This window comes from Apis dorsata, unplaced genomic scaffold, assembly GCF_000469605.1.
Source record: "Apis dorsata unplaced genomic scaffold, Apis dorsata 1.3 scaffold_254, whole genome shotgun sequence".
In the NCBI taxonomy this organism is placed as follows: domain Eukaryota; kingdom Metazoa; phylum Arthropoda; class Insecta; order Hymenoptera; family Apidae; genus Apis; species Apis dorsata.
Genome location: NW_006263532.1, coordinates 354,926 through 373,230, shown reverse-complemented (window position 1 = coordinate 373,230; position 18,305 = coordinate 354,926). Strand labels below are relative to the sequence as shown.

The 18,305-nt window shown below is 36.7% G+C and overlaps 1 protein-coding gene across 3 annotated transcripts in view; it reads left to right on the top strand.

Annotated features, from left to right (window-relative positions):
• The window catches only part of LOC102677107, an 89,804-nt gene that overhangs the window by 53,520 nt on the left and 17,979 nt on the right, over positions 1 to 18,305 (top strand). For all 3 annotated transcript variants that reach the window (XM_006616175.2, XM_006616176.2, XM_031510683.1), the window contains exons 3-4: positions 9,609 to 9,723; positions 18,005 to 18,132. In XM_006616175.2, coding sequence (XP_006616238.1) covers positions 9,609 to 9,723; positions 18,005 to 18,132 — 243 coding nt within the window. The remainder of the gene's footprint in view (positions 1 to 9,608; positions 9,724 to 18,004; positions 18,133 to 18,305) is intronic.

Genomic DNA, 18,305 nt, shown 5'->3' with positions numbered 1-18,305 from the left:
TGCTGGCAGACGCGATTCCAGGTAAAGCTGCAACGATCTGATATTTTTTTTTTTTTTTTGCGCGCGCAATTTTGGAACCATTCCAGTCTCTATTTTTTTCCTTCCGCTCGAGGAATCGTGTTACGCGTGTTTGCATGCAACGAGGATATTTGCTGATTTTCGGCCAAAGATTCCGGACGCTTCGATTTCATGAATCGTGTAGATGTTCGTGGAAAAAAAAGATATTTTTAATTTTAATGCTCGATACTTATTATGATACTGCGTAAAATAGTGGCTTTTTAGTTTTTTATCAGTCGTCTAATCAACCACGTCAGGCTAATTTACATATAATCAATTACAAAAAAAGCTTCGTTATGCGAGCTCGACTGATAAGTCGTGTTATCATACTAATGGAACTTTTTAAATATGTAGAGCATATAAGTGAGTTAGCATATAAGAATTCTTTTTATTAATAAGAATACGATTTTGAGGAAATCTTAAAAGTTTTATTATTTTTAATTTTGTGTTTCGCTGAGTATAATCATGATTCAACTTTCAAAAAAATTTCATTCAAAATCAAAATTTTCAATTTTTCGTAGATATAGAAAAACGTGGCCTCTTTGATTAATTCGCCGATAACAGATTAACCGCGCACGCAAGGTTAAGTGTAAAATGACGAACTCTCGTTAAGTGTCATTGTTCGTGCGTCCGATTCCCGAACGTCGGATTATTCAGGTATTATTGAAAGCATTGCCGTGCACGATTGAGCATGCCGTCGACGTGAATATGAATTGGCAAATAGGATTGCACTTTGCACGCCAACGATTGCTTCGATTTTCTATGGATATGATAGCGCGTTCATCTAAAATATTCTTAGAAAACTTTTCTCTCAGATGCCGATATTTTTACAAAGATCTTTCTTCTGGCTTTTCAATTAAACATTTCATGTCTCAAACGTTACTTTCTTAATATATCCAATCAGATTAATAAGGTACGTGTGTTATAGTGTTATACAAGCTGTTTCTTGCAAGCAAGAAGTAGATATTTCTTTTTAATTTTCTTCTTTTTTTAAATTAATCAGAGAAAGACATCAATGTATAGCATATTCGAAGAAATTAATGGGCTACTTAATCCAAAAGAAAAATGAGATTCCTCGTAAAATATTCCCTCGCTGCGCGAATCTTTTTCCACTCTAAATAATATTTATCCCGCTCGAATCATTTAATTTAAAGCAAATCGATATCCGCAGTGGTTTCCAAACACTTTAATTAACACGCTTTTATAAATAAGTTGGTATTTTTCGAGTTATTATTATACTCGATTTAATCCTTATATCGTTATACTTATTACCTATATTTTCCGTAACAAATCTTTGATTTCGATATTTAAATAATCTTTATATAAAGTCTTACTATTTCAAATGAATATACTATATAAATTGTAACAATATTGTAACCCTTTTTTATAAAAACACGGATTACAGGAAATATAGGAAATAATTGTCAACGTTTTTTTTAGAATTTGTTCGTGATCGCGCATTTCTAACTCCCATTCTATCCAGTGACAAATTCGAACGAATGTGAAAAATAAATATCGTTTGCTCTCCCTCGGAAAAAAAAAAAAAAAAGCGGCAAAATTATACACCATTCCGTTGGAAAAGCATTAAATGGATCTCGAGTAAGCTCCGCGAAAAACCTTTGTAAATGACAGATCACCTAAATTCCTCTTCTCTTTGTGGCCCGTCCACATGAATGGGACGCGCACACAATCTCGCGTTGACAACGGTGAAAAATTTTCTCCCTCTCGATGCCAAGTGGCGAAGATCGATGCGGTTTTAGGGAAACGTGTTTCCTGGCGATCGTTGCCAGAAGCCCGATGAAAAAAAAGGTCTCGTTTGAGGTAATAGACCGTGTGGAATGCGACGCAAGTAAGATACACGTGGTTGGCATCGGGATCATATTAATTAGACGATGATATCGCAAATTGAAATTCAATAGTCGTGTAGCGGGTAGAGTCGGGCATCGTACAGGGTTGTATCAACTTTCACGAGAACAAGTATTCAACGTATTGTCGATCCGGAAGAACGATGACACACAACTGCAAATTCTTAGTTAAGTGCATCGATGAAAGTTGACAAAAAATTGTGTAAATTTTTCCAATTTTTTTTTTTTTTTTTTTTTTGAGTTGTTTCGTTTTATAACATTAAAATAATTCGTCGATCCTTTCTTATCTTATTATGGAAAGTAAGGCAATTTTAAAAAATTTATGTGGTTTCTTTGCCACGAAATGGCTGAGTTAAAAGGATTATCTTAATAATATTAGAATATAATAACCATTAAAAAATAATTCGCGAACTGAAGGTTGAGAAGCAGTAAACTATATTCAAATAATTGATTTTTTGATAAAAATTGTATGTGATATAGTTCTCGAAAAAACATTTCAACGTGTATTTCTTCCTTTTTCACGATATCCATGTCAGTGACAGTGATGGAAACAGGGATTTTGATTGAAAATATATCTCAAAAACTATTAAGTTTCGAGAAATCGTTGAGACTTTGTATCGTGAATAACTTCACAGTTACTTTTTATTTCGATTTATTCCAATTAAATTCTCCGATTTAATCCTTTAACAAAATGAATTCTCTTCGTTTCTTGATAAATATTACACAGTCGTTACGCGATCATTTCCCTTTCGAATAGATAAACATAATCGGATAACATCGACACGCGATCATTGCAATTTCAAGTACCGTGACACGTTCGAAAACTAGGCAATCCCCGAGTTAGAAAAGTTCACCGTCTTGAAAAAAGAAAAATTCAATCGGATTACAGTCGATGACTCGATCGCTAAAGTCTATTACATCCCTCGGATCTTTAATCTGAGGATAAATCCGCAATTATCCGTGATCCCACGATCCACGAAAATCGCCACGATATATCGCTGAAATTTGTCACTATCGCGACTTGGCGACGTGGAAATTTTGTTGGTATCTCGATCCACCATGATCGACCGGGTAATTTGTCGATACACCGTAAACTCCGCGATCCGATGATTTCTTGACATCGTAATTTCTACGAAAGTTCCACGCTATCGTATATAATATCATAATTCGAAAGTTGCTATGTATCGTAAGTCGCCGGTAAAATTCGCTAATGCCGCGCTCTCACGATCCGGAAGCTTTACCTGGCTTCGTAATTTCGTCGAAATTGCATAAACTTTTGTCACGATCCTTACGAGAGATATTATCTTGGTATCGATCAGTGACGCTTCTTAGAATTAATTAAAATAAATATGATTAGCTATTAAAAGAATCGTAATAAATTAATGATTTTTCATTTTAGAAGAAATTGATGTCGATATTTCGTATCTATTACTATTTTAAAGATAATTTCTTCCTTCTTCCTTTGTTTCTAGCGATAGTAAATTTACTTTGTGATTTACATACTACAAATGTGAAAATGAGATTTCCTGATCTAATTTTTTTTCGATGAGAAAAAACGATCTTCCATCCTCTTTGTCACGTACATCCACTGACTTATGATTACCAGGGATTTATATATATCCGAATTCATGTCCGTGGGCGATAAAATCCATTCCTGAAATAATCTATAAAATGAAGAGTTTGGTGTTAAGTAAAGTTCAATCTTCTATATTTCTATACTTTCGATCCTTGAGATTTTGATTACAATGTAACGTCGTTTCAGCGGTTAATCATGGCTCTTTTTTTACCCTTGATTCATTGAGCTAACGATGTTATGCATATTAATACGAAATCGATACCCAAAGCAAATTCTATTCCCTCGTAAAATGAATGTTAATGAGCAAGGCATTTACATAGTACGCATTTGGTATCCTCATTTTGTTTCGTTTCAAATCTAATTAGCTCGCACACGTAATGCCCCACTTTTCGAACGCGTGATTTAGACGATTTTATCCTATCCACACGAAGAAAAAAAGACTGACTAGCCTCGCCTGGAATGCGTATATTACGGTGATACGAAAGAGTTGTTAGAAAGTATGATTCATTATTGAAAACATATATATTAAATTGCGTTACGTCAATGAAGCATTTTCAATGCTTCGCTACGCTGTTTTGTACTGTTCACCGAGATACCAGTGAAAAAAAAAAAAAATGTATTAATAAGCAAAGTAATTTTGTTTTAACGATCACGTTACGGTGTATCCTTGAAACGCGGATTAAACAAATTATGCGATACATTCTACGAATTAGGTTATGTATTCCGCAATTATTATACGTCCGGCTTAATTGAATATTAGAGTGTAACGAGGTACGTAGTGAATAAAAATTGCCCTCTATAACGATTTTTAAATTATTAAAACACGAATCTGATTAATAATTTGTTTTATATTTTTAGCAAGTAATATTTTTTTTTTTTTTGACGTAATAATAATTTTGGAGTAAAAGTTTTTCTCAAAGTTATAATACACGAAACAGAGAGAAACGTGAACACAAAAAGCATTAACAAATAAAAAAGGAAGGATATATTTTATGTAGAATTTGGTTTTATTTGAAAATTTTTCCGCAGTTTTTATTTAGAGAAGATGTCTGTGATGTTCGCAAAAATACGTGGAAATATTTTTCTCAAAAATCGTATCTCACAGGAATTTTCATTGTTTTCAAAACAGTTAAATATTTCGTACCTGATTCACGCGATAAATGTCTGCTGCGCTTTAAAATCAAAAACCGATGTAAATGTATTTTTTAAAAGAACGTGATTCTAACAAGTGTTGACTTCGTCTCGATACAATATTGTTCTTCTTCTTCGTCGGTTATAAACCTTTAAATCCTTGAGTTTAACTTCGACCAATCATCGTCTATATTTATCACTATCTTTTTCATTTTGTTTCTTAAAATAAAACTTTTTTGCACAAATATTTTACATACTTAAAAAGAATGCTAAAAAGAACGAAAAGAAAAAAACAAGATTTTTAACGTTTCAATTATTAAATCCATCAAAATGATTCTTTATTTTTACAAAATTCTTTTGGAAAAGATTAATTTTATATCCCTCCTCGTTGTAATCAGATTCATTTAAACGCATTACCAATTTTTCTATTGTTAAAACAACAAGAATTCGAATTGATTACATCAATTACCCATCAAAGTAGTAGTGTATGCAATAACTCGATCCTCTTTCACTCTTTACGCAACCGCGCCATTACTCCGATTCCTCTCTCGTCCACCATCCACTGGCTTCGTCCAAGAACATCGTAAATTTTCTCATCGACCGCTAACTAATTATCATTGATTTCACGAAGCATGATCGAGCATAAATCATCTCGAATTCCTTCTGTCGCACCCGTAACATAACGGTGACGAGGATTTTTTTACGGCGGAAGAGGGTGGTTGATACTGGTGGCGTTCTCGAGAGCGATGAAAATAAAAATTTCACACACGTACCTACTACTGTACACGCGGCGTGCGCATAGGCAGGTTCATCGGTCGCAGCTGTATGAGAGAAGCCGTAATGCGAAACCGGTAAGATTTTACGACCGGTTTCCGCGGCCCGTAACCAGCACACCCACATGTGAACCCGGGGCGATAAATACGATTGTTTATTTGGCCTGGGTGCATCGATTTATCTGCGTAGCGTGGCGGAAAGTCGATCCAGCTGAAAAGAAACGACGAGGAACCAGTCGAAAACCAGCAATATACGAGGGCATCGTATAAATTTCGATTTTAACACTGGTCCTTAACCCGATCACGCTTTTAGCCGGCTTTCCAGTATTTCACACTCTGTTCCCCGTCCAAGTAACGATCGAATAAATATTGGATATAGCTTTTGATTCGTTTCTTGATTACGTTTTCAATAATTCAATTTCTACCTTTTTTTTTTTTTCTCAGGATAATTTTCTTTGATGAGGTGAGGTAACGAATTAGATTCCTTTGTCAAAGTACATTTGTTTGGACTTCTTTGTATTTATTAGATCGTTTCAAAAGTTGTTTCATCTTCTTTTGGTATGTATCTTTCTCGAATCCTCTTTGCAATTTTTGGCTTCGTGATTCTGATTTATTTGATTTATTTTCAGGTTTTTATCGATCGAGATGGTTTTAAACTTCATTGAATAAGAAGGATGGATCGATTTTCCGATTTAAAGACGGACAGAAATAAAAGTCACGAACATTATTGAATGTTTTAATATCGATCAGCATAATAGTTACAAGAGAAGATATTTATACACTTGCATTTGAAATTATTTATAATTATTTTTTTAGAAATTAAATTCTGTGTATGGTAAGGTAATGAATAACTCAAAGCTCGAACAGGAATCCTGAAACGTAAATATGTATGGAATTTTACAGAAAGAGAATAAAATATTTGGATAGTAGAGTAGATGTTGGAATGAAATTGCATTTACATAAATCAGAGTTATCTAATTCGGATGTAACTCGTTACATAATGCAAATATCCTGAGAGGTTTCGCTTTCCAGATAAAATCAGCTTTTTTTTTAAATCGAATTTTTCGATACAGCCAACAAATGTATTCAATCGCATCTCCAAATGAATTTGACGATCAAATACACAAAGAGCACGATGAATCGGTCATTGGAATTTTGTACCACGCGATAAAACAATCGTTTCGATTGTGAAATTCATTCTTAATTATCGTCCCCGCAGTGGTGATACAATTTTATCATTAAACGCCACCGAAATTCCTTTGTTCTACTGTGAATGACTTTATCTACTGCCATTCAAATTGAATATCTTTGAATCCCTCTGAAGAATCATCTCTCTGTTGACCATAAATTATTCCATTTAATAGAATAATTTTCCATCCTCGTTTTCAAATTTTGAAAGTAAAAATTATTTTTCTCCATTCTCTCAGATGCTCTTGAACGATATTAATGATGAAATCCCTACATGTACAAGTTTCTAAAATTATTAAAATTTCTCGTACAAAACAAGTTTGGTAATAAAATTTGGGTCAGCAGAGATTGTTACATTAATTGGACTATTGCAAAACACTGTAATTATATTGCAGTTTGTTCCGTTTTTCAGGAAAAAAAAAACCGGACTCGGATAAATATTTTTCACGTTCATAAATAGAACGTAATTTTCGACGTTGAAAAACTGCAACGGGTATATCAGCTGGCCAATCCCATTTCCTCGACCGAAAAACCGAAGCATGTCGCCGGAAGATTTAGCGATTTCGAAGCGGCAAACAATCGAGATAATTATAAGTACAAACGCGTGTAGTAGTCTCCTGCAGATATTTATCCAAGGATCCCGCGGTGATTTGTCTCCGCGATGGCGTTTGAAATCGTTTCGTATACACGAGCCTTGGAAATATTGACCGAGTTCCTTGCACTTTCTACACGAAAACCAGCCAATATTCCGACCTCGTTCGCGAATACGTGTCTCGTGGCTGATGATTATGAAACTCTTGATAACGACGGGATTAGTCAAGGCGCGGTGAAATACGTGAAATACTCGCGGCGAGTTGCCGCGACGTTTGCTAATATCCAACCGAGAGTGTACATATACACATATGATTCATTAGAGACGTCTCGATGTCTCAATTTCCGAAACGAGAGGTAGAAATTCTTATCCTCTTCGGTCTCTCTTCTTGGCAAATATTACTTGAAGATTATCCGAATTATATATGGGATTAATGACGAGATATATATATTAAATGGATTTCTTTCAAGCGTGTTACAAGTCGAATATAATTTCGAACATTCGAAGAATATTTTATAACTTCGAGCACAAGTCAGACTCTTATTAAAACAATATTTAACAAAACTTAACATTAAATCAATTAAAGAGTTGAAAAGATTCTATGCTGTGTTTTGCTACATTCTTCACCGAAAAGATTTTAATTAAAACTATATTAAACAGATTCAAATCTACAAGACGAGATCTATATAATTACCTCTTATATCATATATAAAAAGAAACGAAATATTAGACTTGAAGCATTGTGAGCGTCCAGCATTGAACTTCATCCCATCCAACCGGCCAATCACAAAGTTCAAACGTGGCCGTTAAACAAATCGCCATGCCTCCCTCTTCGAGAACCGATCCCACGTACAAATTATCAGACGGGAAAAAATCCGACGGATAACAAGCTTCCCGTGTGAAATCCGTCCATCGCTCGTTTCTTCTGGGAAAGCTTACAAAGTCGGACATTAATGGCGTTAATCGCCCCACCTATTGCCTTGACGTGACCTTACTTACTTACGGCTGTCGAACGCTTCCTGCTTGTCCAGGGCACGCGAGCGCTACCCGATCAATTCCCACGATGCTTTCACTCCGATCTAATACGTCATTATCGGCGATCGTGATAAGCGATACGGGCCGTTCGATGGACGAGAGTCGGTCGACAACCGACTCGAGAAAAGAGCAACGGTGCTCGAGCAAAGTGCAGGAGCTTGTGCACGCGTCTCGGGTGTCGAGAGAGAGAAAGAGAGAGAGACGTGATTTTCATCATGGCGAAACGAATTTTTTCCACACGCTCCGCCGCCGAGTTGATCGACAGCCGAGTCGTCCTCCGCTGGAGGATCACGAGTCAGCGACAGAAGTTCATCGATTTATTCTACTTTCTACGTAGTTCCCGGCCGACTCTCGGCTGATCTCTTCTCGTGGACTGGGAGTGGTTTCGGATCAAACCTGTCGGGTTAGAAACGGCAGACGTGCCTTCCTTCTTAAGCTCGAGAAGACGTTTGTTGCAATATCGGTGACGAGCGAGTTTCTAATTTAACGGATGCGGATGAAACGAGCAAGTTTCTAGTATTTCTATTCGATGCGTAACAATCCTCGAATTATTTAACTTTTTATCGCAACATGAATTTCTAATACTTCTAGATTTTTTGGAGATTCGAGATTTCTTTCTGAATATCTGAATTTCCTAATTCCTGAGTTTTATCTGAGTATATACCCGATGATGCGAAGCGTAATTTTGTCTCAATGTTGAGCAGAATTTATATATAACGGTCAAATGAAATCCACGTTCGTAACGCGGTAGTTCCAGATGCTACGTATAAATCCACTGTATGACATATTCACTGCCTCCTATGAACTCTCGAAAGTGAGTTTATGCACTCGGCGAAGAAAGAAAAAACGGCCATTACGAGCATCCTCGTAGAAAGCATAGGCGATAACGAGTTTATAAATCAAATAGGATTTTCACCGATGGAACGAGCAACAAACGTTTGATACGTTGATTTCGTCCAACGATCGGCAGCGAGCAAGAGGATCTCCAAGGTTTGATCCTCCGGTCATAGATCATCCGCTCGTTATAGATCATTGTCGGGCATACATCGGCAGGACGATTATCGGCAGGCGAACGTGTAAATCACACGCGGAGAGACCTCGAACCGGCGTAATTTATTACCCACTATCTTTGCCACGATGACAACACTTGCCCTATGATAATTTATCGAGAGATCTAATCGCTCGCTCAGCCTCCAATTTTTACCCGTTCGATGCGAAAGCCGCGAGCGACCGTGTCAAAGGTCTCGCGTGAATCACCGTGGAATCTGTACCGTGAGGCCGCGGTTCCTGGTCACCTTTCCGATCCAGTACCTTTGATCTCTCGTACGAAGCACTTGTTCATCTGTCAACTGTCATGTCTCCTACGTATATAAAACTTAATTTGATTTCAGCAATAACAAAGGAGGATCCTGGCAGCGTGGGCAAAATTCCCAAAGGTCGAGCCCCAGTCCCAGTCGACTTCACCACACGCAGGAAGCGGCCACGCCTCACACAGCTCCTGTTTCCGTGAGTATTCCAATCCCTACCGGAAATTGAATTGTTTTTTTTTTTGTTTTTTCTTTTTTTCTTTTAATTGTGATACTCCCGATCGCTCAGTTACAGGATTCCTGGAACCCTATCGATATTCGACTAGTTATCAATCTGTTTCCATTCCCTCGTCGATGTTTTCAAAAAAGAGAAAAGGAGAAAGAAAAAATAAGAGAAAGAGAGAGGGGCGGTAGAATGCTTTCAAATGTTTTAAACATTCGAAGATCAGCCACATTTTCTTACTTCTTTTATAAGTTTCGTGGCCGATTCACCGACAGCCTCTCGCAACTTTCTTTCCCAGGAGAACTTCCGAGCGGTTCTCTTGAACTTTTTACCCGTCTTATATCGTCTCGTTGCTCGATCGATAAAACGTTTTCTACCGTTCCCCTGTTTCCCGGAAAATTATCACTGATTTCCCGAATCGTTCTTTCACGTTATAACGTTATAATATTATACGAGCCTCGTTTAGCGTAGGGAGAAATCATATTAATCATATTAATCAATTAATATTTTTTTCACTTCTTCCATTTCGGAGATTTTAACAGTTTTTTTTTTTTATTTTTAACATAACATCTGTTACATTAATTTGTTATCTAAGAAAAAGATATCTTGATATCTGTTGATTGGAAAAAATGAAAATTAGCGACGATGCTGGATGACATTCTCGTAATTCGCGAATCGGAAAATAACTTTAAATCCCCAGCTATATTATTATCGCGTTACAAATTCTTCTGGGTCGATGAAATACTAGCGACATATAGCGTTATAAGGATCCCAATTAATACCACGCTCAGACGTGATAAATTACCACTAGGAGCTGTTCTGTTCCCGATTCTCTGTACAATCGTCGCGGATAAATCCGCGAACTTACAACAATGCGACAGTTAGCCCGGATAAAACGTCCCAGAGTTTAATTAAGCTGACCCGAATCACCAACGGCTAGACCTCTGTTGCTAAGTTTATCCAAGAAACTCGGAAGAAAGACAGTTCCTGGAACCGCTTTTATAACGTTTCATAGCTTTTCGGAGCTAAAAGCGTTTGCTTGCAGTTTCTGGAAAGGATCAACTCCTTAGCGGAATGTACCTTAATTCTTAAAACTTCCAACGATACGAAATGAAAATAGCGTGTAACTTTTCGAGGAGATGTGGGGCGTTAAATATTTAAAAACAAATACACGAGATAACTTAATTACCTCGTGGATAATTGGAATAATCCTGTCATAAATATATAGAATATTTGAATAATTCTGATGATGATCATTTGTTAAATTTCGATTAAGTTTAAATTTGAGAAAAATAACTCTTAGAGAGAAATAGATAAAGAAGATAGTATAACGATCATAGACGAAATAATTAAGTGATTGGATATTTTGAATTTTGAAAAAATTCGTGTAAATCTGAATTCGAAAAATTTCAGAGAAAGGTAAATGATAATCGAAATAAAAATATTTCATTCGCGGCAACGAAATTTCATACTAACCTACATTTTTTATCGTAAATTAATTTATCCAGCCCCGTAATCTCGTACATAAGAAAAAAAGCATTTTCTTTTTTCTTATCATCTCGCAGAGGCAGAAAAGGCCAACCATAAATCACTTTTATAAAAAAACCCTCCCTTATATTTCCCCCTTTTCCAAGGAGGTATCTATCAAAAACGTCGCAACTTATCGACTTCTAACCCCCCCCTCTCCTCGTTTCTTTCCTCCAACCAATTTAACCTTTCCACGGACGAAAGTTTGGCGCGTGTCACATTTCGAACAACGCTTCAGAAATCGATCATAGCGGCACGTGACGTATTGTCCCGTATTGTTCGAAATTCGCGTTTTAAAATTCGCGCCACGACTTCGCATTATATCGCATTGCATTTTCCATAAACTTCTCAGATTTCTCGGAATCCCGCTGGCCACTTCCGGTTTGTTTCCGGTTTCGAAGGGAGCTCGAGAGGATCGAGATCCCGTTTTTCGAGCGACGGATCGTCGCGAGACGCTTGGATTCCGCATTCGTGCCGCGGGATCGTGGAATTCCCTCGCGGAGATGCAAATTTTAAACGCGTTATCGTAAACCCGTGACGTGACTTCCTGTTTGAAATGCCGAGCATCTGACACGGTGTACCATCCGTTTCCACCTATCTCGAGGTAATTTGAAACGATTACGCAGCATCGAGGGATCGGAGTGGATACGACTTTATTATCGAGCGCCTTGGGCGACGATCGAAGCGTGTCGAAAAGCTTTTCATATCGGATATCTTTTAATCGCGGGGGAAATCGATGTTGGAATGGAAAGTGGATGGAGTTTCGATGGTTTTCCGGCTTTTTATCCGGAGGCTGGGATAAAAATCAAGTCTCTCCATTTTCTTTAAAATTCAATTATGCATTTGTATAGTGTTAAAATATTCCTGGGACGTATTCTTTTGAAAGATTTTAAGAGAAAGGTTGATGTTAGGAGGAATGATAAGATGGATGTTGGGAAGAGAATAGAGATAATTTGGATAAGGTTTTATCCGGGAAAGGGATTGGAAAAAATTCGTGTTTAAATTATCGTCATCTTTGAGAAGAGGAGTCGTATTCCTGTTAATTCCAAGTAATTTCGCGATAGTGGAATTGCAAGGTGGAATAGGCGGTAGAACAGGAAAGTGATTCTGGGAAATTAAGATAATCGTTAAGATAATCAGGCAGAATCCGCGAATTCGAGTTTACAATGTCGATGTCCATTTAATTGTCAGTTAAATGCTTGTCCCTTGTTGACAATGATCCGTGCATAAGCGTTATAGATACAGTCGATTCGACACGACATTGTTACCAGTAACGTTAACGAACAGGTATGCCTGTTGTGTCCGTGTGAATGATGCATGTCGTAGGAAGCAACGATACGCTGCACACGTATATTCAAACGCAATAATGCAATCGATATGTATTAACACGCTCTAATTCTAACGTTGGTTTGTAATTGAAGGAGTAATGAAATTCTGTCGGCTGTCTTGCGATTCTTTTGATATCGAATTTTTCCTTTCTCTTTTCTTAATTAATAGAACCGGCATTTTATTGCACAACACAAACGTATATACGCGTGCATTAAAAAAGTGAAAATAATTGAAGAGATACGTGATTCAAGTGATTTTATCATCGACTAAGTTATCTAATATACTAAAAGCTCCAATCCTGTTATACGAAATGATTCTAGGAACTGGGACGAGTCGTGGCTTTTTCCTAAGCACGGAATAGAATAGGAAAAGTTGGTCATGGAAAGATTTTAACAAGATTTATCCCTCTACGATATTTCCTCTGCAATCTATGTGCAACTTGAATTGCGCATAGTCTCTTTAACATTTTCGTTTTTTATTAATTTTTTAATTTTCTTCGATAGATTTCTCGTCGCTTGAAAAAATAATAGAGGGGGAAAAAAAAATTTTTTTCGTAACAATTTCCATTCACAGTTTAATATAATATAAAGTAATGAAATAGATACGAATGGATTAATAAAAGTAAACATAATATTATAGTCGATAATAATATATCGAGAATACAGGGAATATTCGAACTCTTATACTCATATGTAAACAACGTATATTTATGCCGCGTATATTTAGTTTGAGACGTCGAACGCGGCAGCCATTATTCATCCGACCGTTCTATCATTCACTTCGATGGAGGAAATTACGAATCGCGTGTCTAGCTGATCGAACGTCTGACGTCTATCCTTGAAAATAATTTCTCAGCTTTACCCTTTCCGTTGCTATTTCGCGATTTCTTCTCGATTGATGTTTAATTAACGAACTTGCAAAACTATCCACGTCAAATATCTCCGACAATTTTTATAGTCCATAAATCAATCGTCGGTTAATATTCCTTTGCGTATTTTTAAACGTTCAATTTTAAATTCAATAGATATTAAGGACACAAAAGAAACGTTTTATTTTTACATTTTCATTTTCTATTAAATTTTAAATAACAAAAGGAGAGGGAAAAAAAAAAGAACAAAGAGATAATCGAATTCGATTCCATGAACAAACAAGCACGCATTGATTGGTTTGTACACTTGTTAAATCAAAATTTCTTCCGACAGAATAACCGAACCCGAATGCCTAATCGAGCAGAGATCAGAATTCGCGGGGATCGTTCCATGGCACCAAAATCGTACACGAATGAATAATTGGGCGGTGACCTCGGTAACTTCCAATTATCGATTTACTGAGCATGTTAGGAATCTAACACCAGGAACATGCAAATGCTCTTTCGGATCAATGTTAATTAACCGAGTCAAAAATTCTGTCAAGTCCGGATATAACATGCTGAATGATTTTCGACCGACCGATTGCAACCGCTTCGATCATTGGATCTATTCGGAAAGGAGACGAGAGAGAAAGACAGAATCGACATTTGACCATCGTTTTAAACATCGAAAGTGAAATGAATTAGGGGCATTGTTTCGATTGAAATAGAATACGAAATTAATGGATAATTTGGAACCTATTTAACCGCAATCTGTGAGGTATTTGTCAATATTTGATATCGTATCGTAGAGTGACAATTTATCAGCTTTAATTGATATTTATTGCGACGAAAGTAACGCTCTAAATTTGTATTATGGATAAATAATGAATGACTGTCAATAATTTATTTTTCCAAAAACTTTACATATATAGTATACAATACATTAATGTTTTTAATTGACGTTCGTTCTACTGATAAATAATTTTAAACTCGGATGTGAAATTTAACCAAAAAATTTTTAACTATCTTCTAAACTCGGAATATTTCAATTTTCGATCACCATCGATAAACTTTTCCATCAAAAATTCATTGTTCTCCAAAGTAAAGGGTTGACAAAACGGCAGGGAATGTAAATTCAAATTTTGGTCAGTGAGTTCTGTCCATGATTTTGAATCGTGGCGTACCGCAACAGAAGCAAACACTGTCAATACATATTTTCCGGGTGGCGGAATCGTTTTGTGTCCGAATTGGCCAGCTTGGATGTATATAAATTTGAATTTGAATGGCCGCTCGTGAATCGTGGTATCGAGACAAAAGCTAATATTTTCACGAGGAGGAGGCCATTCCGTTCTTTGCCGCGCTCGATCGAATCGCTTTCAATTCGAAATCGTACGAATCGATCGAACTTTTCTTTCTCTTTTCTTATTTCGACACGCGAAAGCCACGTTCGAAGAAACGTCGAGTACTGACACAAAGCAGTTCGATAGCATCGAACTTCTCGCGTCGACCTTAATTAAAAGTTTTAATTAAAGGTTAGCACGAACGGTTGCACGGTCTATGCATATTCAACGCTGTAAAACATTTTTCCCACCTATCTGCTTCTCCGATATTTCTTTAACCTGGCTATTTAATAGTATTTTGAAAGGTTTATCCTTGGTGTTACGTGTGATCTTAATTGGAAAATTTTTCCATTTTCTTATCGTTTTGATATGATCGACAGTCGTGTCAAGTAGAATCTTTTGGAATTTCAATCGTACGTGGTTTCTTCGAAACGTTACGTATAATTTTATTCAACTATCTTGCAAATTTATTATGCAAATTTATTATGCAAATTTTAGGCAAGATAGTTGTTTATTATTACTAGTTACTTATTAGTATATTTAACCTCAAAAACGAGGCTTGTTTTTTATTATAAGCGACAACTTTTTTTCGAATATTACACCTAGGACGAACTACTTCACCGATGACCTGAATAGCTCGATCTTGGTTCATCTAGCAATCCAATTAACCGACTTTTCTCCTCTGTGCAATTTTCAGAACTGGGACTCTCTCTTTCTCTCTCTCTTGTATACCTCTGTTTTGTACTCGCCTTCTCTAAAAATATCAGAAATTATTAACAAAAAGCTCATCAACCTACATAATTTATCCTCTCGCAAATATATCGTATTCCGTAAATGAGATATATTCGTACCTACGAATCAAGAGATAAGAAAAGAATTCGTTGGACATCGAAATTTCTCGGAAAAAGGAAAAGTGTGGAGGGTGATAGGTGAATGATGAAAAAAGCGAATCACGAGTAGAAAAGGCAATAAAGGGAAGCAGAATCGAGTGCAGCAAGGACTGTTTGTAATTAAGAGTGGGAGACAATGGCATCGAGATATTTCGGTGAGGGTGAATTCTTTCGCAGTCAACAATACTCGTTCTCTCGACGAGTCAAGTGACTTCTCGACCTCTCTTCGGTATAGAAACGCGGAGAGTGGACTGAAATGTGGTCCGAGCTCGTTTAGAAAACCGGAAGGTGGATACACATCGATCGATGTTACCCCCGAAATATTCGCCTCAACTGCTAAGTAATTCCACGAAGTGGGAACGATTGGGCGGCCCTATTTCATTTTTCCATTATGTTCAACGCGAGAACCTTTCCGAATGGCGTAAACCACGTTTTTGTCGAAATCGAATAGGCGGAGAAAACGAAAAATATTCGATGTTCGTTCCGAATAAAAGGATAAAAGGATAATAATTTAAATTTACCCGTGAGAAACGTTTTGTCGTTTTATGGGCAAAGGTAATATTATTTTCAATGATAATACAAGAGAATGGAAGTTCTCCCGTCGATATATTTCTATCAAGTATATATTTTTTTTTAATAAAAAAATGTGGAATGAGAACAGGGTAGAAAGTATATCCTTCGTTGTAGTGAATCGCTTCCGAATCGAACTCGAACAGTCACGATCGACAGCTTTTCTATATGTACTGTGTGTAGGTATGTATATATAGCAAATAGACGTCAGAAAGAGCTGCATGGATTTCACTGTGGTACATGTACTACATGGGTTCAGCATACAATGCTATCCTGCAGAATTGGATAATATTAAAGGTGAACTTCCATTCGAAAAAAATTACTCGAACGAAACATTTAACATAATAATTTTAAAGGTAAAATTAATTAAATATTTATTATTTTACTTAGTATTAACCATTATATAACGTATTTCGTATAAAATTTATATATTTATTCTAAAATTTACGTGTTATTTATAGAAAAAAGAAAGCGCGATAAAAATCACGTTTTCCACGTTTAATTCTATAATCTGGATTTAATCTGCAGAGTATGTATAGTTAAACGTTTTAGAAACTTTCTTCCCACACGTTATCGTGTATTTCGAGATATCGATACGCTAAACTAGATTTTCTTTTTATCATCTCGCGAGGCAATAATTAAGTAACACGTTCGTAACGTGTTCGAATATTTTATTCGAAACATAGGTAACAAGGAATAAAATATCGAATACAAATGATCGTTAATTAGCAAAACATCATATCCGACGAGGAGACGATCGCAGATATAATCAAGCTTTGTGGCACCGTGCCATTTTCACCCCTTTCATTCCCGAATTTCCATCGCGAAATCGCTTCGAAATCGTTGCGACACGCAAATTTTCGTTCGTGTGTTAACGGGGATATTCTGTCGATCTAAATGTTCAATTGGCAACGTTAAATTTCGTCAATAATATTTCACGAAATTCTCATTCCTCTATATTTCGATATTTCGAAATCTTTGCATTTATATCATAAATATTTTTAATATATATACATATATACAATTTCACTAATTTAAAGTTATTTCGAAATTAAAAAAATAGAGATATTTTAGAAAATTCCAGGTTTTTTATTATATTTCAACGCTTACAATCTCTCTATCGACTATATCACTTTTTCCACGATGGATACACATGGTTAATTTAAAAAAATATTTCAAATTTTTTAGAATGATGATTACAATTAAGAGATGTACAATTCACGTCGAATCTAGAATCTCCAATACAAAAGAAAACTTTCTACACCACGATTCCAAAGCGGGGATCGCCGATCGAACCCGTACTCCGTATATTTAACATCATTATCTCGTCCGCACAATACGATCCATTATGAATCGCATCCTATTATTCATTCTGAAGAAGAACTTAACAATCCCGTGGCCGGAACGTGAATGGGAGGCATAGTAGTGACCCAGTGTATCGGCGTAACATCGGGCTTACGAAATAATTCACTAAACGAAATACACGTTAGGCGTCTAATATCCCTCGAGTCGTGATCTCTCGATAAGCCTCGATACAGATAGGAGCGATCGGGAGCGCTCGTGCGTGTCGAATCATGGGAATAGATCGACGTCCGACCAACTTTCCAACGCGCGGGAGGTTATCACAAGGGTTATATTTGGCATCTACGTGTCTTTGGTTAGGCCAAGAGAGAAAGAGAGGGGGAGGGGAGGGATGCAACGCGCAATTATGCGTCGGCAAAATGTGTAAAATGATTTCGATTATGTTTCAGCCGCTACACGATCAACGTTCGAGCGCGTATTCTGGAAAGGATAGGAGACGGATTCCTGGGCTGAGCAAGGCGCAGAGGCGTATCAAAGCGTCGAGCACGCCTGCGCTTTTGGATCGTGATGTGGAAAGGTGAGTTAGGTTATTTTTGAAATCGGTTTTTATAATCCGTTCGATATCCTGGGGGAGCTATTCCCCCGACTGAATTTTATCGGCGAGCCTTGGGTCGTGTCGAATGATAGTCTCTCGAATTTTCATTCTCGTACTTATAGTCTCTACGCGATCCTTTCGAGATGTAGTTTATC